The 23,877-nt window shown below is 39.7% G+C and overlaps 1 protein-coding gene across 2 annotated transcripts in view; it reads right to left on the bottom strand.

Moving 5' to 3' along the window:
* The window catches only part of LOC135224322 (transcription initiation factor TFIID subunit 6-like), a 42,489-nt gene that overhangs the window by 15,555 nt on the left and 3,057 nt on the right, over positions 1-23,877 (bottom strand). The window contains exons 2-9 of one of the 2 annotated variants that reach the window (XM_064263219.1): positions 22,058-22,143; positions 21,667-21,753; positions 19,914-20,067; positions 19,379-19,523; positions 18,507-18,636; positions 17,042-17,221; positions 3,421-3,655; positions 3,050-3,192 (exon numbers count right to left, since the gene is read on the bottom strand). In XM_064263219.1, the coding sequence (XP_064119289.1) occupies positions 3,050-3,192; positions 3,421-3,655; positions 17,042-17,221; positions 18,507-18,636; positions 19,379-19,523; positions 19,914-20,067; positions 21,667-21,753; positions 22,058-22,060 (1,077 nt within the window). In that variant the 5' untranslated portion in view covers positions 22,061-22,143. The remainder of the gene's footprint in view (positions 1-3,049; positions 3,193-3,420; positions 3,656-17,041; positions 17,222-18,506; positions 18,637-19,378; positions 19,524-19,913; positions 20,068-21,666; positions 21,754-22,057; positions 22,144-23,877) is intronic. The other variant, XM_064263218.1, reaches the window with a different exon arrangement.

Genomic DNA, 23,877 nt, shown 5'->3' on the forward strand with positions numbered 1-23,877 from the left:
GCGGATCTACCGAAGCTTTCGGTAGCCACACCCTATCTTTGCAGACAACCCCGTCTGAAACTAGCCTAACTAGATTCAGATATTTTATGCAAAAATGAATCAAATTCAAATCAATGTAAGATAGCGTATGCCTAGCCACAAATCCCACAAATCCAAGTAAATAAATCAAAAGACAATTAGGATACTTAGCGGCAATGAAGTTTCCAAAATCCTAAGACGGAGGTACTGAAAACAGGTGTTTTCAGCACCAGCGACAGAAAAATTATGAATAGAAAATGGGAATGGTTCCTGATACCCGCCTCCCAGCGGCGGGAATGGGTACTAACCACCTGGCCGACCACTGCGTGTGTCGGAAGTTTTTAAAATTCTGTCGGACTTCAGAAAATACAGCTATATATATATCTGACAGGTAAGTTTCATGAACAAATCTTTTTTTTCATCATAAAAAATGTATTTAGTCACAAAAATATACTTAGTACGTATGCATGAAAAATACGTACATACTGCATGCCGATGACAGAAACATATGTACCCTCCTATATTCCTGTTGTCTTACGTATTTTAGATATATCTGCATACTTTTAGTATCATCCTAAAACACTTTATGTACACACATATCATATTAAGAAATCATCTTAAAACATTTCACGAAATGTACAGTCTGCACAATACGTACCCAACTGACCCAATACTAATGGACATTAAGTTCAATGGTCTCTTGTTTGTACGTTTTTTGCCTGTGCGGTACACACTACTACGGACTAAAATTTATTCTTTAAAATCTCCTCTAAATGTTCTGTTTCTAAGGCTTCTGGCAAAAAGCTTAAGCATTAGAGGCCCTTACAGTTAATGAGTGCTGAGGAGAAAATAGAAGTGATAGTTATGTTGAGAGAGGGCAGAAGTCATGGAGAAGTAGCAGCCCATTACCGCGTGACTGAAAGTGCAGTCGCCTGCATTGAGATCAAATAAGAGCAGGGCAAAATACTTGGGGAGGCCATTCTTTAGTAATGCTATCAAATCAACGGACCAGGACTATGAGAAATTTCGTGGTCTCTATAATTTGATCAGGGATGTCAGGGAGGTACAGACAACAGTCAAGGCATGGGATAGAAATAAAGAAAGGGCCACAACTTTCATTAATACTATGAATGAAATAGTGAATCCCTATCTTGACTTGTTTGTACAAATGTACAATTACCTAAAGATGGGGGTGCCTCCTGAAATCCCTGCCAAGCGCCTCCTGAAGAAGGTGACGAGGCGCCCTCAGAGGATCAGTAACTCCTCTACTTTGCTGTGCAGTCTATCTTAATCGTCATTCATCAGGCTGCACGGCTATAATATCATCATCATCTATAGTCAACATTAATCACAAGTAAGTGCCGTATGATTTCATATTATTATGTACACATATTATACAGTAAATAACATGAAAACACAGAATATTGCTGTACGGAAAAATTTGCATCCGAAAATAATTTTAGACATGTTCCACAGAGAACCCTGCGAATGGGTGAGTCCTCCCGCGAATAACTTTTACATAGGTTCCAAAGAAAAATCCGCGAATGGGTGAGTCCGCGAATCCAGAAAACGTTAATACGGGGGCCCCACTGTACAGGTACTCCTCATTTAATGACATATTTGTTTTACGACAACTTGGAGTTACGACAGCAACATATGCATGAAGAGAGAGGAAAAAACCATAAAATGAAAATAAAAATACTGCCGAATGGTGGCCAAGAGAAAGGCTATTCAGTGCCGATAATCTAGCCTAGCCTAGGTTTTGAAAACCTTGAAATCTATGGCTAAAACAATAAATAAGGCTTTAATATACTTTATAAAGAAAAGTTAACCTCTTAAAACCGACATTCTATAATCTAGAAACTACTACAGTGTTTCGGCTTGAATCACCGCCATTTGTTCGATGCGCGCCCAACAGGGTGGCGCCACGCATTGTTCACAACTTCAAGACAGCAAGTATTATGCCATATCTTATTTGTCTTTATCAGTCTTTATCAAAGTAATTCTTAGTAATGTATGAAGTCAAATATGTTTTTTTATATTACCTTGAAAATAAATGTATATATTTTTTAAATATTCCACTTAAGAAGTCTCTACCAAGTTAAACCTTTTAATCAAAACAATGAGACACTGGGATGCACGAACTCCTTACTCCTAGTGTGCTTCCAAGACTTAGATGTGATACAGTTTGAAAATTCCTTTTATACAACTGTGTATTTACATATGTGTTCGATATGTCACACATGAGATCAGATGATACTAGTGGTAAGAAGTGCAAGCGTAAATCTTTATCTAAGCTAGAAAATGTTTATCCCATTAGTGAATAGTTTAGTGTTCACTTTCCTCAACAGATGGCAGTGTGCTTTGTTTACGTTTTGACGGCGACATTCAAATGCACTATGATCGCCGAAATTCATTCATTATTTTTTTCCAAACTTCATTCTTCATTTTTCTTCTCACTACCCTCTACAATGAAAATAAATGACAAAGAAACTAATAGTGATAATTATGAAATAACAAATTTAGGACATGAAAGTCACCAATACGTAATAATGAGCAGATTCTGAGAAAAGTTTAATAATGTATTGACTTACTATTAGGCTAACTGGGGAATGTAGGCTAAATGTGTTAAATAAAGTACACTACGTATTTTAAAGAAAATTACATATATGTACACTATGAAGCTATAAAATACTGAAGTTAAAGTATATGAGTAATAAAATTATAAAAAGCATTGTCAGAACTTAACCAAACAGTAGGCTATGGCAGAAACTAGTTCTGTATATAATTTATGACTGAAAATTAATGCTATTAGTTGAAATAAAGAGAATAACACGCTTAACGACAAATTCGTTTAACAACGTGGTCGCTGGAACTGAACCCCGTCGCTAAACGAGGAGTACTTGTACTCAGTTTGAATAAAAGTAACAATATTCATTAATGGCATTTATATGATAAGAAATAACACACACAATACTGGTATTGCAGACTACTATAAATAAAATTCACTTTGCAGAGTAACTATTCTTACCAACAGAAGGCCTTTGATGTGAGCAGCAGCATTTTTATCATAAGCATTTGTGCCTTCCATACACTGTTCGATTTTGTCACTCAAGGCACGCAACTTTGGTAAAACAAACACTTTGGTTACTTCAGGACCGAGCTCAGAGAGACCTGTAGGTAAAAATGATTAATTGATAACCACTATATGTATAACAATGGTGTGCCTTCTTACTATTATTATTATAAAGGATTAGTTTATCCAGACCTCTGAGTCCAAAAAGGCTCTTCTAAATGTACTTCTTAAAAATGAAACATTTGGCACTTATATCTCATCTTGAAAAATTTTTTTTTTAGTATAAGTACAGTCAAATGTGTACATATTTTGAACTAACTACTAACCTGCAATTGCACCGTAAACTGAGGAAAGTGCTGTTCTGTCAGTTTTCAAGCATCGTGAAAAAACCCTGGTGATACGAGTTTGTAAACCATTTGTGGTTGTATTATAATTCTTGCATATCTGTGATATAAGGCGAGCAGCAAAGTCCCTCAAGGCCCAGTGGTTATCCATGTCAGGTTTCATGCATAGTTGTCGACTTACAATGCAAGTCATCACAGATGGAACCAATTCATGCATCTGAAAGAAAAAAGTTCTTATTCTTATTGAACTGTATGCCTGCTTACAGTACAAGTAGTCATCTACATACAAACAAGTTTCTTTCTGACAGCTCGTCTGTAGGTTCAATCTTTTTATGAGTCAACAAAGGTACCCTAAGCATCCAGCTTTGTAATTAGCATAGTGTATATAGCACTGTAAGGTAATAAAGCTTGCTAAGAAGACAATTTGGTCTCTGTCCATTATTTAAATTTACATTAAAAAAATCTGTAATCTTCCTTGAATAAGTGGCAATGAAATACATAAAATACTCTCTATATCCAACATATGTGGACATGGAAATTTGTATCTGAAAGTTTGTAAGTAGTGGAATATCTCTAACAATATTTGCAAACTGCACATAAGTTAAAGAAAATGTACAAATTATGCCATTAACAAGCCTTTATGTACTGATTGTTTACGAAGAACAAAATACATTTTCCAAGTACAAATTAATCACTTCAATAAAATACAGAACTGGAATATATATATTTAGTCATTCACATGACCTTAATCCCATTTCCCTACAGGTGAGCCTCTTGAGTCTTCCCTCTCCATAGATTTCTAATTTGGGAATTGGGTCTTCTACAGCAGCAATTTTATGTCACTCCATCTACTTTTCTGAGAGGGTATCTTTACAATAAAATTAAGTTTCATATAGTATATGTACTTACCCAGTAAATACATAGCTATACTTTTCCACTCACACGGTAGCACTTCTATTGTTTTTCTGTAGGTAACTACCCCACCCACTATCGGAGAACAAAAGGAACAACAAAGCAACAGACTACTGCCCATCCACTAAAAACTGGTGGGCACTCCAAGTACAAGGTAGCCCCCAGGGTCCCCAATGACTCAAAACCCTACTTCAAGGCTAAGATCAAGGATAAAAGGATGTTTACTACACTTCGTCCCCCAATACCATGCCACCCACTGACAACGGACCCAAGGTACAGCAGTTTTCAAATACTGTCTCTTATCGCTCTTAAGTAATGTGTCTCGAATATGGACTGACACCTAACAGTAACTAGGCTGAAGAATTGCAGAAAGTGACAATTACGTTTGAAAGCATACGAGGTGCCAACCGCTCCAATATTGTGTGCTCTCACCTTAACCCTTAGAGTGCGGCTGTCGCCTCTGAGCGACGACAGACACTTGTTTAAGAAGAGTGAGTGTCGACACTGGTTTACCACCATAGAAAAATGTTTACCCTTAAAATTACTGGTCCACTTTTTTTGATTTACAATCATAGAAAACCTGATGGCAATATCTAGCACCATCTATTGGTGGCGTCCCGAAACATAACAATAACAAAAGAAGTCAATGTTTAAGCCCAGCTGGGCATGAAGTGACTTGTATTTTGTTCATTTATTCGTTATAAATTGGTGTTTTACGTATTGATGCATTTTTTGTGTTATGAATCAATGCTGGTTGAAAGTAATATTTTGATAAGTTACCACAAGCTTATGTAATAGTAAAATGAAGCAGTAATGAATGGCCAGAATTTAAATTTTATTGTTTGGCCCTTTAACCGGCCATTTAAATTTTGAGCCTTTTAATTGATCGTAGATGTACACAAATATATGAATGAGTAAACTATATAGTATATGTTTTTATATTAGGCTATATAAAGACATATACTTTGCATCATATATATGTAGTAGTATATGTAAATCTATATATATTTATACAAATAGAGAAACAGAGGAAGAAGTAGAGAGAGAAAGAGAGAGAGGAGGATTTGCCTAGTTGAGACATACCTACTTGGCAGTATTTTAGGTAGGCTAGGATACATGGACATTGTTGTTTGGGGGGGGGATGCGTTTTAGAGGGCTAGGCTTTGTGGACGTTGTTTGGGAAATGAAAAATGAGTACTGATTGATTTAGCCAGTTTAATTGGAAAGCGTTGAAAAGTTAGTACTGACTCTGCAGTGCAAGCTGAACTCGTAACATGTTATTATTATTTTTTCTTGCATTTTCTGTCTTGCTTTGGCTTCACATGCACAGTTGTGTAAGTTATATTACTTTTGGTTTTCCGCTCTAGTTTTACATTCCTATCTAAGATAATGACTGTTTTCTTTGTTTTTGTATCACTCACACAACTATGTAGCCTATGCTTGCTGTGTAGGTTAGCTTAGTTTTAAGCCTGGAAAAGTATGAATAAGAGTTACCGTTTGATCAATGGTTAGTTACCACTGATCAAATAGTAACCTTATCTTGTACCATTTTACATGGTTTTGCAAATGGACTGTTGGAAGGTTATTCAAAAAGGCCACTGATTGGTAAGAGGAGACTGGAATCACAATTATCAAACAGACTCAAAAGCAGGTATTTCATTACTCAATTTGTAGAAAAAAATCACAAGCCTGATTGTATTGTTTGCAGTATGTACTGACTGCTGCTTAAGAAAAAAGGGGAGGGCAAAAGAAGACAAAAGACATATGACTGTGAAACCTGTCCTAACAAACCACCTTTGCTCATTTTGCCATGCTTTAAAATGTACCATACTGTAAGCAAGTACAAAAAGACCTGTGAATGTAAAAAGCTATGCAAAAAGAGTGGTTAGATGAAGTTTTGTTTTAAAAGTTTTCTAAATGAAAATACCCATTTTGTTTGAAGAGATTTTCTTATATATATATAATGCACTAAATACTTTTCAATTTCATTCCTGTCTTTATATCATATATAAAAGGTTCTCTCTGTTATTTTCATATAATAAAAATTGAACTGTATAAAATAAAAGTTATATTGCAAATTCTTTTCCAGTCTTTCTTTAAACACTACAAAATCTCAAAAAAGCGATACGTAAAAGGTACCTATTTTACCTTAGAAAAAATATTTTTGTATAGAGTTATTTATCAAGAAATGGTTGCAAATTCAATCCACATGCCTTTTCTTTAGTTTTAGCTCCCCAAACAAAATGCTGGGTTAAGAATTATGTATAATGAATGCAATCCAAAGGTTTGTTCATGCCACTTACCTGACAGATATATATATAGCTGTATTTTCTGACGTCCGACAGAAATTTCAAAACTCGCGGCACACGCAGTGGGCGGCCAGGTGGTAGTACCCATTCCCGCCGCTGGGAGGCGGATATCAGGAACCATTCCCATTTTCTATTCATATTTTTTTCTGTCGCCGGTCGGTAAACATCTGTTTACAGACCTCTGCTCAGGATTTTTTGGAAATTGACTCGCTTTTAAGTATCTGATTGATTTTTTTGGTATTGAATTGGATTGTTGAATTGGCATGCGCGATAGTGGACCGTTTTTGATTTTGGATTGACTTTTCTCTATAAGATATGTCTGGATCAAGTGTTGTGAGTTTCAGAGTGTGTGTGAGGGCTGATTGTAAGGTGAGGCTACCGAAAGCATCGGTAGACCCCCACACAGTATGTATGAGTTGTAGGGGGCTTAATTGTTTGATTGATCATCGGTGCAATGAATGTGAGAAATTGACTGATGATGAATGGAGAGTATATGAGTCCTATCGCCTTAAATTGGAGCGCGATAGGATCAGGAGGTCTTCATCAAGGAGTGGTTCTTCCAAAGGTAAGACTAACATCTCTCCTGCACTAACACCTGTAGTGTTTACAACCCCTAAACCTGTGTTGCCTTCGGGCTCTGATTCTGTGTCGGGAGAAGCGAATGCTCTCTCTATGATTTTGGAGTCTCTTCGCACTCTGGAGACCAAAGTGAAAGCCTTAGAAACTGGCTCGGTGCAAGTGTGTGATCGTGCCCCCAGTGTTGTGGAGGGGGCGTCAGATCGGCCCCATAATGCCTCTAGGCCTAGACCTCTATCAGACTCCCAAGACCCAGGGAGGAGGTATGTCGAAAGCCGCAAGAGGGTTACGGGGGCTCCCACGATCTGGCGTCCCTTCGGCAGACCATGTAGCAAAGACCCAGGCTGCCAAGGACCGTGCACGAGCACGCGTCCTGAAAGAGTGCTTCTCGTCCTCCGAAGCGTCCTCCCCGCGCAAGGGGTGGAGCGCTCGGAGAGACTCTCGTCCGTTAAAGAGGACGTTTCTTGCGGAGGACGCTTCACGTCCTCTTTCGCCGCTTTCGTCGGAAAACGCTTATGATGTCTTTCCGCCTCAGAAGAGAGGTAGGATCTCCTCCGATGAGGACGCTAGGTTGCGTGCACAGGCGCGTATACCTGAGAAACAGGTAGCTGTACCTGTGAGAAGGAAGGAGGCGTCCCCTCGCCCCTCGTCTTCTCACAGGATCAGTCCTGCTTCCTCTGCTCATTCTTCTCCGACGAAGAACATCATTTTGTCCCTTCAGGACCAGCTATCCTCGCTTATGGCTCAGAGGACTCGCCCAGCAGCAGTCGAGCCTAAGCGGAGGAAGGACCTTAGACTGCCTGTCAAGAGGACTAAGCAGTCTCCTTCTCCTTCACCTACTGCGTCTCGTTCGCCGATCGCTTCTCCTTCAGCGATTCGCCGATCTCGTTCGTCATCTAGAAGGACGTTACGTCAAGGACGCTTTTTTTGGACGCTCTGTACGAGGACGTTCGCAGGACGTTCGGCAAGACGCTCGTCAGGACGCTTGTCAAGACGCTCGTCAGGACGCTTGGCAGGACGCTAGGCAGGACGTTCGTCAGGACGCTTGGCAGGACGCTAGGCAGGACGTTCGTCAGGACGCTCGCCAGGACGCTACACAGGACGCTCGGCAGGACGCTCTCCAGGACGCTAGACAGGACGCTTGGCAGGAAGCTCGCCAGGACATTCAGGCCTCCTTTCAAGACGTTTTTGGGGATTCTGATCAAGAAGTCTTACCCCCAGCGCTATTTTACGCGCTCAGGCACGTATGCCAGCGAAGAGATGTAAGGACGCTTCTCGGGCAGGTGAGACTGCCGCGGAAGGCGCTGAGGACGCTCGTCCTCCTCAGGACGCTCTACCATCAACGAGCAGTAAGCGTCATAAAGAAGACAGCCGAAATAAGGCTGCATCTAGCAAGGATAGGGGTCCTTTGATCTTGCCAAGACCCGCCATTAGGACGCCTTCTCCTGACAGACGTTCTCCTCTTCCGTTTAGAGAAGAAGGAGAACTAAGTAGTTCGGCTGAATCGGGTGAAGAGGAACCTGCTACAGCCCCTTCTATCTCGGACTATAAAGTCCTAGTACGACTCTTGCGCTTCTTCTTTTGAGGACAAATTTCAGCCCGCAGCTCCCAAGTCTCCTCCTTCACAGTTTTCTTCATCGAAAACTGGTAAAATCCCGGAGTTGTAGAGATGAAAACTTCTCTATCAACGAAACGTGCTTTTAAGAAGCTCCAGGATTGGATGATAAGAAGGAGAGCCACCAAGGCAAGACGACCTTCGCCTTGCCTCCTACTAGACTTAGTGGAAAAAGGGGGCATTTGGTATAGAACCAAAGATGAAGTGGGAGTTCGTATCCTTCTTCGCTCAGGGAGATTTCTCCAGCCTTGTGGACTTACAGAGGAGGTCGCTTTTACCCTCTGCTAAGGTAACTTGGACCGCGTCGGAGACTGACCATCATTTGAAAGGTCTGCTCAGGACGCTGGAAGTCTTCAACTTCCTTGACTGGTGTTTGGGAGTTCTGGATATGCAAGCGAGAAGCCCAGAATCTCTTAGTCTGGGGGAGCTGTCCAGCGTGTTAGCATGTATGGACAAAGCCGTCAGGGATGGTTCGGAGGAGCTCGTATCTCACTTTGGAACAGCTTTGTTAAAAAGAGAGCTTTGCTGTGCAACTTCACAGCTCGTTCGGTGACGCCAGCTCAGAAAGCGGATTTGTTGTTTCGCCTCTTTCGAACCATCTCTTCCCCCCAGACTTTGGTAAAGGACCTGACGAACAGCTTACAAGAGAAGGCTACTCAGGACCTTTTGGCCAGTCTACAAGACGGTCAGCCGTACCTTCAACCTCTTCGGCTGCAGTTCGTCCGCCGAAGAAAGTAAAGCCCTTTCGTGGGGCTCCCCCCTCGAGAGCAGCTCCTCGAGGGAGAGGGTTTTCACGAGGAAGAGCTTCTTTTAAGCCAAAGCCTTCCAAGTGAAAAGCATGTCCTTCAGACACCAGTCGGAGCCAGACCGAAGTATTTTGCGGGGAGCGTGGAGAGAGAGAGACACGGACTCTTGGTCCCTCAAGATCGTGGAGCAGGGGTACAAGATCCCCTTTTTAGATCTTCCTCCTCTTTCTACGACTCCCAGAGACCTTTCTCCATCCTACCAAGGAGAAAAGAAGAAAGTCTTGTTCGATCTCCTTCAGCAGATGATCGACAAAAAGAGCGGTGGAACAAGTCGCGGACCTGGGGTCTCCAGGTTTTTACAACAGAATCTTCCTAGTACCAAAGCAGTCGTCAGGTTGGCGTCCAGTTCTAGATGTAAGCAAGCTCAATCTTTTCGTGGAAAAGATCAAATTCACGATGGAGACGCCTCATTCTGTTTCTGGGAGCGTTGAGACCGGGCGACTGGATGGTATCCTTAGACTTGCAGGACGCGTACTTCCACATCCCGATCCACCCTCTTTCAAGAAAAGTACTAAGATTTGTCTTGAACAACAAAGTATGGCAGTTCAGAGCTATGTGCTTCGGACTGACCACGGCTCCGATGGTGTTCACAGTAGTGATGAAGAACGTAGCGAGGTGGCTACACTCTTCGGGAATAAGAGTTTCCCTATACCTCGACGACTGGCTGATCAGAGCGTCGTCGAGAGAGAAGTGTCTGAAGGACTTGCAGTTCACTTTAGCCTTAGCGAAGTCCTGGGACTTCTGGTCAACCTCGAAAAAGTCGCATCTGACCCCCCAACACAGTCCATCCTTGTACTGGGGATTCAGATGGATTCAGTGGCTTTTCGAGCGTTTCCGTCCCAGGAACGTCAGCGGCTAGGCTTAGAAAAGATCTCAGCCTTTCTAAGGAAAGAGACTTGCTCGGCGAGGGAATGGATGAGTCTGCTGGGGACCATTTCCTCGCTGGAAAGGTTTGTTTCCTTGGGAAGACTGCACATCAGGCCTCTCCAATTCTTCTTGGCAGACGAGTGGAAGGCCAAAGACGATCTCAATGCAGTACTGAGAATATCGATTCCAATCAAGAACCACCTAAGATGGTGGTTGGACCCTCAGAAGCTTCAAGAGGGCGTGTCCCTAAGTCTTTTGAGCCCCGACCTAGTGTGTTTTCAGACGCTTCCATCACAGGATGGGGAGCAACACTAGGGGGGAAGGAAGTGTCAGGCTCCTGGAGAGGGAACAGGTAGCCTGGCATATAAATGTCCAAGACTGGCAGCAGATTTCTGTCCCTGCAGTTCTTCGAAAAGAGTTTGGAGAACAAGATTGTTCAGATAAACTCGGACAATACCACAGCACTCGCTTATTTAAAAAACCAGGGAGGAACCACACTCCAGAACGTTGTACTCCCTAGCGAGAGAGATTCTGCTGTGGGCAAAAAGGAAAGAGGTAACGATCCTGACGAGATTCATGCAGGAGTGCAAAAAAACGTCAGGGCAGACCTTCTCAGTCGTCGCGGGAACAAGTCCCTTCCGACGGAATGGACCTTGCACGAGGACGTTTGTCGAGACCTGTGGACGCTGTGGGGACGTCCACTGGTCGACTTATTCGCAACGTCAAGGAACAAGAGACTTCCTCTTTACTGCTCCCCGGTCCTGGATCCAGAAGCAATCGCGGTAGACGCTTTGCTTTGGAAATTGGACGGGCCTAGACCTATATGCCTTCCCACCATTCAAGATTCTGGGGAAGTCATGAGGAAGTTTGCGGCCTCGGAAGGGACAAGGTTAACCCTGATCGCTCCGATGTGGCCAGCGAAGAGGGAAGAATGGTTCACAGAGGTCATGTCTTTCCTTGTAGACTTTCCAAGGACATTGCCCTGGAGGAAAGATCTACTCAAACAGCCTCACTTCGAAAGGTTTCACCAAAACCTCTCCGCTCTGAGTCTGACTGCGTTCAGACTATCGAAAAGTTGGCCAGAGCGAGAGGTTTTTCGAAAGCAGCTGCGAGAGCAATCGCACATGCGAGACGTGCTTCCACAAGAGCTGTTTACCAATCGAAGTGGGCTTCCTTCAGGGCATGGTGTAAAAAGGAGGGAGTTTCCTCTTCCTCGACCTCTGTGAACCAGATAGCTGATTTTCTGCTATTTCTCAGAAATGTGCAGAAATTAGCGGTCCCTACCATCAAGGGATATAAAAGCATGTTGTCAGCGGTTTTTAGGCACAGAGGCCTAGACCTGTCTGACAACAAGGATATTCATGACCTTATTTTGAAGTCTTTCGAGACCTCGAAGGTTCCTCAAATGAGACCTCCATCATGGAATCTGGATGTAGTCCTGAAATTCCTTATGTCGAACACTTTCGAACCGCTTCAGACAGCGTCTCTTCGAAACCTGACAAGGAAGGCTCTTTTCCTAACTTCTCTTGCGACGGCTAAGAGAGTTAGTGAAATTCAAGCGTTAGCAAGTTAATGGGATTCAAAGGGACAATGCTGTCTGCTCGTTGAACCCATCCTGTCTTTCTTGGCGAAGAATGAAAATCCTTCGAACCCTTGGCCGAAGACTTTCGAGATCAAGGGTATGTCAGTCTGGTGGGCCAAGAACCAGAGAGAGTCCTTTGCCCGGTAAGGGCTCTCAAGTTCTACGTGCATAGAACTAAAGAGGTAAGAGGTCCCTCAGGTAACTCTGGTGCTCTGTGAAGAGGCCAGAGTTACCTATCGAAGAATGCTGTGGCTCTTTCTTTCTAAGGGACACCATTCGGGAGGGCTCATTCATCTTTCAGAAGACTGATTTGAGCCTCTTCCGCCAGTTAAATATAAAAGCGCACGAAGTACGAGCCGTCGCTACCTCTCTTGCCTTCCAAAAGAACATGTCAATCAAGGACATCCTTGATTGCACCTTTTGGAGGAGCAACTCCGTCTTCGCCTCACATTACCTAAGGGATGTGAGAACGATCTATGACGATTGTAATGCACTGGGGCCATACGTTTCTGCGGACACAGTATTGGGGTCCGGAAGTAGCTCTTTCCCTATTCCTTAGTTAGGTTTAAGTTAGGTTGTTGTGTTTTTAGGTTGTGGTGAGTCTTATGTGAAGATCTCCCATCCTTTAGTTAGTCTTAAGGGGTTTTTGTGTATAGTTGGTCAGGTGGTGGTCAGTTGCTTCGTTGCCCTCATTTGTATGGCCTCGATGATCTTGTCACGCTGAGGTCTCGCACCCGTTGACAGATCATCCAGAGCGCACCAGCCCCTACAGGTCTCCACCTGGCTGGCAACTCTGTGATTAAGCAAAAGCAGCTTACGTGACAGTAATCACATAGTCTACTTTGCAAACAGGTAAGGAACCAAGATGTATATCATCTACTTAATTTAAGTTTCCCAAAAAATCCTATTCTGTCTTTTCCCACCATCCGAAGGTGTGATTCAGCTATATATATATCTGTCAGGTAAGTGGCATGAACAAAATGTTATTGTTATTATACAATTAAGTTTGTTCATACTTACCTGGCAGATATATATAATTAAAGTGCCCGCCCTCCTCCCCTCAGGAGACAGAGGCATTAATAAAAAATATGAATAGAAAATGGGAATGGTTCCTGATATCCGCCTCCCAGCGGCGGGAATGGGTACTACCACCTGGCCGCCCACTGCGTGTGCCGCGAGTTTTGAAATTTCTGTCGGACGTCAGAAAATACAGCTATATATATATCTGCCAGGTAAGTATGAACAAACTTAATTGTATAATAACAATAACATTTTTTTTTTTTACCATTTTCTAAAAAACAGTATTTTCAGGACTTTAATCACATTTTAAGAAAAAAATATCAGATATGGAAAATATAGGTCCTGTTCTTGTATCAACAGGTATATGAAGCCAACTGGAGCATTTTCATTTTTTTATGAAGTTTTACGCACCCAGGGGGAAAATTCGAAATGCAAATTGACGCAATCTAAGGGTTAAAGGTGGGTAAGATATTCTCCTGGATCTGCAAATGAGAAGATCCCTAAGAAAATTGACAATGCCTTGTTAGATAAGGGTTGAGAGGGATTCTTTACAGAGCACCAGAGATTGCTGGAAGGGCCTCTGATTTTCTCAGTTCTGGCTAGATAATACCCAAGGACCCAAACAGGACAAAGGACCCTTTCCTCCTCTTCTGGCCCGAGGATGTCCATAAGGTTCTTAATAGTGAACGAGTGTGGATAAGGTTCTTAATAGTGAACGAGTGCGGTGCAGCCAGGAGTTGGACGTTGTCTTGTTCTTGGCCAGGAAACCTGGAGTGAAAGTACAGACTGCAACTTCCCGAGCAAATCCTATCCACTTGTCTATAGCCTGAAGTTCAGTAACTCACTTGGCAGTCACCAAAGCTATATGGAACAGAGTCTTTCTAGTTAAGTTCTTGAGAGACGTGGAATAGAGAGGCTCGAAAGAGGGGCCCATTAACCACTTAAGTACCACATCCAAATTGAAAAATAGTCGACTTTCTGCTTGGAAGTCTCGAAGGATTAATCAGATTGTTAAGATCCTGGTTAGAGGAAAGATCTAAGTTTCTGTGCTTAACTGAACTCAGCATTGATCTATACTATGCCCCTTGATGGTGGGAAAAGAGCCTTTTGGATGTCATCGGGTAGGGGAGGAAGTCCGCTATCTGAGCCGCAGGTTTTAGCAGACAAGATGTTACATCTGGTGCACCATCATTGCAAGACTGCCCACTTGGACTGGTAGATTTGGCAAGAGGAATGACATCTACATCTTGCAATAACCTCTGCAGCTTGTCTTGAAAACCCCTTTGCTCTATCGAGTTTCTGGACAGTCCGAAGTCTGTCAGAGCTAGAGCAAACAGTACTTGATGGAATCTCCAACAATGGGGCTGTCTGAGTAGATGTGGATCTTGAGGAAGCAGTCTCAGGAAGTCCACTAAGAGTCTCAGGAGGTCCAGGAACCACTCCTTCAGAGGCCAAAATGGAGCAACCAGGGTCATTGTCGCATTGTGATGGGACTGAAACTTGTTGAGCACTTCCCTTACTGTGTTGAATGGCGGGAATGCGTATACGTAGATGTAGATTTGACCAATTTAGAAGCAAGGCATCAGTCACACATGCCAGAGGGTCCGGGACCAGAGAACAAAAGAGAGAAAGGCAATGATTTCTTGACGTAGCGAATAGGTCCAATGTTAGTCTGCCCAACAGCTTCCACTGGTCGTTGCAGATCATGGAGTCCAAGGTCCATCCTGTGGGGAGGACCTGTTTGCAATGACTCGGTTCGTCCGCCAACATTCATTTTCCCCTGGATGAAATGGGTGACTAATTTTGCACGGTTCTGGTACGCCCATATGAGGAGTTCCTTCACAGCTCTGCAGAGGGAGAAAAGAGCCATGGTGCTGTCCAAGTGAATAGCTGTCAATTCCTTGACATTGATGTGCATGTTTCGTTGTTCTGGAGACCACATCCCGGAAGCTTCCATATTCACCAGAAGGGCTCCCAACCTAGATCTGAGGCATCTGAAAATAAGTCTAAGTCAGGGTTTACCGGGAGCAGCGACTTTCCCTCAGAAAGTCTTTATTCAGATGTCCACCACCGCAAGTCCGACTTTATCACTGTTATGGGGAACACCACAAAGTCCAGTTGTATTTTCCTGTTTAAATTTGCTCTTAGGAACAACTGAATGGCTCTCATACGCAGTCTGCTTAATTTCACAAACTGTCTGATGGAGGCGAGAGTTTCTAAGAGACTCATCCACCAATTTGCTGAGAGAGAGAGAGAGAGAGAGAGAGAGAGAGAGAGAGAGAGAGAGAGAGCGCTGTTGACTATCTGTAGACAGGACTTGATTCTCTTGGGGGAGAGAAAATCCTGACATCTCAGAGTTGACCCTCATACCCAAATATAGAATCTCTCAAGTTGGAGTAAGATGTGACTTCCGCATGTTGATCACAATTCCTTGCTCTCGGGTGAGGAGAGGGGCCTTCTGTAAGTTCTTCATGCAGTTCTCTAATGACAATGATTGGAGGAGTCAGTCGTCTTGGTAAGGCATACACTGATGTCAAGAAGATGTAGCCACCTACTTCGCGAGCGGGGCTAACACTTACGTAGACTTGAGGAGCTGTAAAAAGGTCAAAACACAGGGTCCGAAATTGAAAGACTGTCCTCACAGGTCTCCTACACCCCCAATGACTTGGGGAATGTGAAAAGATGGTTGTAAAAGCCTTTTGTTGATCAATCCTCTACCTCCTCTATGGCTCTCTTCTTGAGAAGGGATATCATTTCCTCTGAAAGAGCTTCATACCCCTCAGTCTTTTGAGAAAGCCATCAATGCAATCAGCAAGGACACTAGCAGGGGATACTCCTTGAATGGTATCGAGTAGCCCTCCTTCAGGATCCTGACTGTCTAAGGCTCTACCCCTCTGACACTCCAGTTCTCCCAAAAAAGGAGTCTGGCTCCTGCTGGTGCAATTCTAACTGTAATTTTGCAAATAAAAGTGCAAAAAATATTTGAAAAAACATGTATAATCCTAAAAAGTTACTGCCTCTTCGTTCTCCATAAATTTACGTAAATATTTTACAACAACTATGCTCAGAACTTGTTACAGATGTTATTTCTTATTTGTCTGATATTGTGTGAGCTGTAATTATAATTTTACAAAATAAAATTATATAAAAAAACATATATAACTTGGTAAAATCTATGACTGTGTTGTAAAAGAGGGGCCACAAGTGGTTGAAATAGTTATTGTGGAAGTCAGGGAAAATTTTTTACTATTTTTTTTTCTTACACCATGTGCATTTATACATCTTCCTCTTTCCATTGATGTTTTTTTCTTATATTGGCCAACCTCAAAGTTTTGCTGGCTTGGGGTGCTGCATATTGAGTTTTTATCCCATCTCCTTAAGGTTAAAGGGTTACGATTGCCTGTCTTCATTTTCACCCTTCATTCAAACACAAATCTGTTACACTAGCACTTTGAGATGCAAACAAGTGGTCCTGTTCTTAAGCTATTTTGTCTTACTCATAAACTACTGAATGGGTAAACCTGACTTGTTTACATGATGGTAACATGACAGTACTGAAGGCTGATACTGTTCATAATAACCTACTCACCGGAATAGCACCCATTACACAATTGCCACCTAAAACCCAACAACACTTTTACCATATAAAGTAATCTGTGCAAATATGCAGCAATATGCTGAAATTAAAATTATACTGTACATTATATTGTAAACTACTTCAAGCATGCACATCTAAAATTCTGAAATTTAGTTAAAAACATTTTCAGGATTACCCTATTTGATGGGAAAAATAAGCTCATTTTTTGTAACAATTGCATAGCAATCCAAGTGTAATAGTAAGTGTAACTAAATTCTATTGTAACTTATTAGGAAAAAACAAGAAGAAACAGCACTCTCTGAGAAGATATTGACTTACATATTTCTCTAAGTACAGTGTTTGATTATCCAGGAGAGCCTTGGCCATGCGCATTAGGTAGATGAGGAGAGCAAGGTTCTTCTGAACAACATTGACACGTATTCCTTCTGCGATGAATGTACACAATCTTGGCACCATCTGGTAAAGGCCAGGGTCAAATGCCAAGCTGTGTAATGCTTCCTGTAAAGAGCAGCAGGAGCCAAAGTTAGAAAAAACAAACAAATATAATTAACCCAACATTCATACAGTATACACTCTAAAGCACTCCTATGTTAAGAGATGTAAAATACAATTTTCCTAGAACATTATTTTTACCTTCCTACACAATTCTATAATGAACTGTAAGAGGTTAGTCATTTCACTAACTACTAATAAGATCTCCCCCTCCTCACTGGTTTTTCACAGAATTAGATTTATGTCACCAGAAGCCATAAATCTGCCATCAGAATCCTTTTCAAAATCTGGTTCCACTGTCCCCGACTCTGGCAGCTGTGGTGCCACATACCTTCCAATTTATTAAACCTGGGCATTTAATTAATTCTTCGTCACAAAAAATGGTTGCAGAAGAAAACCACAATACACTACAAAGGTGTGATTTCTTAACAAAACAACATGCATAGTCAAAAGCCATTTACTGTGTTGATATGCTAAAGCTGATAGCCTAGGCTTTGATTATATATAAAAAAAAATTAATGTAAGAACATTCACTGCCAGCATACAGACACAAAAGTGCTCCTACCAACGTGTTTATAATCAACTAAGACTTTACAAATACCAGTAATGTCACTTTCATACACAACTTTTGTATTTGAACTCTATCTTCCTAAATTCAGTTCACACGATTGAAGATTGTTTTACCCATTCCAGCTCATACTGCCACTAACATCAAACTAAACACAATGCACTAACTTTGGCCTGAAGTTCTCATCCGTTAAGTCATTAAGTGAACTTTTACTGATGCAGTAGCATTCAAGTGTTATAACATAACTTTCCTTTTTTTTGGCAAATATCATATTTTTCCCTTTTTGGCAGTGTTAAATATGTATTTTTTCATTTTCTTAAGATATCTCTATCAATGGTGATTTTATAGTTGACTTGTTTCATCAAAGTATCAACTGTGACTCTCTCACCATACATCCTGAATGGTGAAGGAGAGAGACAGACTTAATATTTTGCTGAAACAAGAAGTCAGTGATAAAATCATAATCGATGCAGATAACTAGAAAAATGGATACTCAGCACTTTGCCAAACACGGGACGATACGTTAAGTAATAGTAGTAGGCTTTTAGGTTACATGGGAACGTCAGTTACGAACATACAAGGCTAATAATTATGACTTGAGAGTAAGTGAGGATAAGGTAAAAATTAACAAAGGAGTTTTAGAGATTGTAAGGACACATGCAAAATTAAAGTTAGATTATTCTAAATATATTACTAATAAAAAGTAATCCAAGAATTTCTTACCCCTCGTTTAGGTTCATCTGAACCAACACAAGCTTCTGTTATCTCCTTATAATACAGCTGTTGTTCAGCTGAGAGTTCATGAGTTGCCAACTGTTTAACTTTAACAGTTTCTATGCTCTTCATTCCTCGGCTGAAAAAAAATCCTATGTTGATTTTGGGTAACAGAACTGGTATATCTTACAAAAAGTTTACAACTGCACAGTGCATCGCTAGTAAAAATAGATAAAAGAGAAAATTGGATGGTATGAAAGTACAGAAAGAAAAAGAAATGGCATGATGAACATTAGACATTCACAGAACTGATAAAAATTAAAAGGGAATATAGGAAAAAAAATTTATAACTAGACATAAGTATTTTATGTCAAACAATCTTAATAACCTTAATAAAATTCAGCTTAGTGGACATATGTATGGTAAAAGTATGTATAATGAAATAAACAGAAAAGCAAATTGCACACCTAATCATGCCCACTTTCATAATTTACATGGCAGTCTTGCATATTAATAACATTTATCATCAATGTGCAAGGGAACTTACAGTGTGTTATGAACACTTACATATATAGTGTTATGTACCAGATAAAGATGAAAAGACATTAATATATAATACGTAGTCTAAAAATGACAGATTTTTGCTTCGTGTCTTATTCCTAAGATTTGTCTTTTTGACTCATTTGTAACATGATAAGAAAATGAGATAAAAAAGGAGTACATGGATTTACTGAGGAACATTGCTTTATAAAGAGAACAATTTTTCACTTGACTAAGGTTTGGTAAGTAAATACCAATGACAGTCAAGTATTCACTGAAACCATGTTTATAGAAATGAACTGTAATAAGAAATAATCATAAAGAAAATATGAGCCACATACCCATGAATATGCTTTTGATCTTTTGTATCTTGTGTTGATAGTTTTGATGCTGGATCAACTGCATCCTTCTTCTGGATGTCTTTCGTTATAGGTGGTGGATTTTCAGGAATCGTGGGTTGAATGCCATCGATGGCCAGCCAATGTGCTGCATAATAAACAAGAGAAAACTTAATCAAATCACCTAAATCTTAACGAAGTTCTCATAAGAATGTTTCACTTTTTTAAGGGTTGAGCAGAAGAATTATTTGCAAACTTGGCCCCAGAGAACAAAATTTATTCAAAATATGAAAATGTTCTTGATGAAATATTCATAATAAGAATATTTAAAACCATTAAATGTAACAGGTTTAAAGAATACAGTAAATTTGCCTAAAAAATACAATGAACTAGTGATGATTATCACTTTCCCTATCACATACACAGCTTACAATATGTAATGCATATGGAAGTGGATAAAACATTAAAATAGGAAAACTAAAAATGATTTTTTAAGAAAATATGAAAATTTTATAGTACATCAATTCACATCTCTTACGTTTTATTGTTATTTGCAAGGGAAGTCTTGGAGTTGGACCTGATACCATCTCACTAATTTCTAATTCCTTGTCCTCCACAAAATGTAACTCTCGTCCTCCACCAGAAGCAAACCGAAATGGAATATGTTCAACAGACTGTAACCCATACAATGGCTGAAAATAAAGGACCCTGTATAAACACTAATTCGCTCTTAATTAACATACTTTAAAAGATTATATAGAGGAAGTAATTAATTTCAAAAGTAAAGATACAAAAAAGTAATCACTTTCAAAAGTAAAGATACAAAAAACTTAATACATTAGTCCCATGAATCATCTAACCAGTGTAAGAACAGATGACCAAACCTGCAAATTCTTAAGTTAAAAGCTTATCTTACCGTTATCACTCACAAAATAATGCTAGATTTTCCTTTTGCCAACCACACATCTTACTGACTTATTTCCATTCTCTTCTACTGAGCATATCTGCATGAATTTTCACATATATTTATAGAGTAACTCTAATGAAATGATTCATGAATACAAGTATGCTACATTAATCACCTAGTATGTTATTTGACAAATAGTAGTTGTCTATCTATGACATTTAAAAAAGTTTGAATGACAATTAAGAGAATTTCCAGAAGCTTTGTTGCAATATCACCTTGTTGAATAATTTCTTGAATACTGGATTCTGGAGGCCTAGAAGCTTGGACTCTTTAACATTAACTCAGATGAATTTCTGTCTTCAGTTTAAGCTGAGCTGACTAACGAAAGATTTCTATTACAATAACCTAACCACCACTCCACACATAATGTATTACAAAGATTTTTGACAGTACTCTTTCATCAGAACTTTTGGACATCATTATTCTATTGGATGTCTTGACTGTTATATAGTGCACTGCGAATTACACACATAACTCAAGAGACTGTACAGGTATGACTAGATCTATCCAAGGTTGCATATACTTGTGGATTTTATATGACAGTACTGTGCTAATGAATTTATAATTGTACTTCATTTCCTGATTTTATTTGTTAATTGCGGAACAGTCAGGATTTCTGTATGTATACCCAAGAAAACTGTAAAATACTCTAGGAATATAATAGTTGTAAAAATAAAAGATTGCTGGAATGGTCCACTTTGGTAATGAATATACTATACTCTGTTTTTTCTCCATCTATCCAAATATTAACGGTGTAATTCGCACACAGTAAATTATTAAAACACTTTTCAGTTGCAAATGTACACCCAGATATTTTTTATTTACCTAAACCTTACACTTAGCATAACTATTTAAAGCCCGGGACGCAGTGTTACCATGCAAAAACACCACAGGCGGATGGACAGATGGAAAAAAACAGAGTATAGTTAACACAGTACTATGTACATATACAGTATTATTCAGCAACTACTGTACTGAAAATTGCATTAAGCAGTAAATACAAAAAAATAATAATAATGCAGTCATAAGTTTTCCTGGCAACTTGTGCATAAGTTGAGCAAAATGTCTCCTGATGATGGACTGTCATAACTGTAATAATTAGGAACATATATGAACTTTATTTCGGAGTTAAAGATCCTAGAGAGCTCAAATTGAAGAAAAACTCTCCGAACAGAAAATTATCTTGAATCATACTGTACACCAAAACTTGAGAATGAGGGTTCCTACTACAGCAATAAAAATTTGTATCTAAAACTGAACTAAAAAAAAAAAATTAAATTGTGCAAAAACTAAAAAAGAAAACAAAAAGTGTCGGATACCATACCTCAACATTTTTTAATTTTAAAACATGGTCAAAATCACATGTTGCAAATCGTTTTCTTTTGCCATGATGCATGAATTTCATCCCATCCTGTCAAGAAAAAAAAAAAAGAATTACTGTAAATTGAAACTGAATATTCTATACTGTATTTGTCCCATACAGTACTACACAGGTTATGAACATGATGCTCATCTACAAAATTAACTTGGAAAATTGGAAGAGACGCCTAGTTTACACAGACAGGAAAAGTGAGAAATGAATAAGCCTCTTAAAGGTAAGTGTTACTGTGTATTATTGAAAAATTTGTCAGTCTTGGTAGAATTACCTTACATATTCAGCTGTAAATATAAAAAATGAAATTTTTATAATAAAATAAAATTTTACATATAATTACCATAGCTTTGCTACTTTATGTGGCAGCTCAAAATTCAAAATTGCAGTAGCACTCTTGTTTTGGGTATTGACAGTTTGTCCTGCCTCCTACCGGGGAAGAATAGGTATAATTACATTAACAGTTAATAACATCACCAGTAATGAAGTGATCTGAGCAGATTTTCCTATGTCTTGACAGCTTTAAATCAGCCATATTTAACCAGGAAATCCACAGTGCTCTCCTTCTTTCACTAATCTCTTGAGTTTTATCGCCTTGATTTTTCACAAAAGCTGGGACTGAGTAATACGATTTGCTGTCTATTGTAGCACACAACCACACTGCAAGTGTTAACCATATTTACGTAAAGGATTAATAGGTACAATATCATTGCAAATTTTCAAAAAATCATTCTCATCATGAATGCATATGTTGCTTTTGCTCAACACAGCTGACATAAAACATGGCCGACTTCCGTGTTTACACCCAGTCCTTATTCTGGATCGAATACCACCTATAATATCATTCTTTGATTATTAATTTTCTTTACCATATTATGATTACTGCCGAATTCTCAGAGGTGGAGTTAACATGTAAACTTCTTGAATTGCTCTAGGTAACAGAAATTGCCAACTGCAGTTTCTACTCCTATTCTCCAGGTGGGGGATATTCACACATATTTTGGACTATATATCTCTGATTTGTTCTACAATCTTCCTGAATCTTTTTTTCACTTTGTTATTATAACACATACCTTAGCCCGTATAGTGTTCATTGCCTTACATTCCCTTTGTTCTTTTTAATGGTTTCTGTTCTGCTGGCTGAACATCTCATCCCTGCCTTTGCCAATTTCATTCCTTCCACTACAAGCCATGCATCTTTCCACCGTTTCATTTCCCCAGAATTGATGACATTCTTCTATGTAGAAACCTTTATACATACATGTGATAACAGACATAATTTGGATGTTGTTTCAAATTTATTCTTGTTTTGATTACATGTATGCAATATTCATGTGCTTCTTTTCTTCATGTTTGGAACTCAGATGTCATAGTACAGTTGCACCTATGTAATGTTGTCCTGTGTTCCAGAATATTCTTTAATTGGGAACATATACTTACGTATTCTTTTCTGTGATGTCAGACCTACTGAGCAAGTGTGATAAGGCATTAGTATTCTACAGTTGATGAAATATAGTCTTTTGTCATAGTTTCTAATGTGATTCCGATAAATTCAACATTCATTTTGTTAATCTTATATAACACACTGATACCTAGGAAATATGGGGGAGGGGGAGTTCAAGGGGGGCAAGGCCTCCCAGTCAAGCAAGACCCAGCATTGGGCTAGTTAGTTAAGTTGTTTTTATGGTTATCCCTTGTTTTCATTCCTTTTTGTCACATTCCCAACCAAAATCTGTTCCCCATTGGGGCCACCCTATATTTATTTGCAGCCTATAAGGGTGAGTACTGGGCTAACCAAGCATTCTCACTGAGAATAAACATAAAATTTGTCACAAATCACATTATGCTATCAGGAAAACAGTAATTCACCCACTTTGGGGATTTATTTTCTTTGAACCATTATTGCAATCTAGACTTATAAAATATAACTTTGAATTAATGTGAGCTTTGAATGTTTCTGGCATTTATTTTCTTAGCAAAAGGGCGCTTTTAAAGATAGTGTACCCCATCCTTATGTCCTTTACTTTATTTGGGAATGACAATGGGAAAGTGGTGTTTTTAGGTGGGGGAAAACACAAAAGTGAAATGCAAAGTTCACAGTCCCATGGAGAGTTCTCTTTTACATTTAAATAAGTTTATGAAATATCTTCAAATTAATATCTT

The sequence above is a fragment of the Macrobrachium nipponense genome, chromosome 12 (assembly GCF_015104395.2).
Source record: "Macrobrachium nipponense isolate FS-2020 chromosome 12, ASM1510439v2, whole genome shotgun sequence".
NCBI lineage: Eukaryota > Metazoa > Arthropoda > Malacostraca > Decapoda > Palaemonidae > Macrobrachium > Macrobrachium nipponense.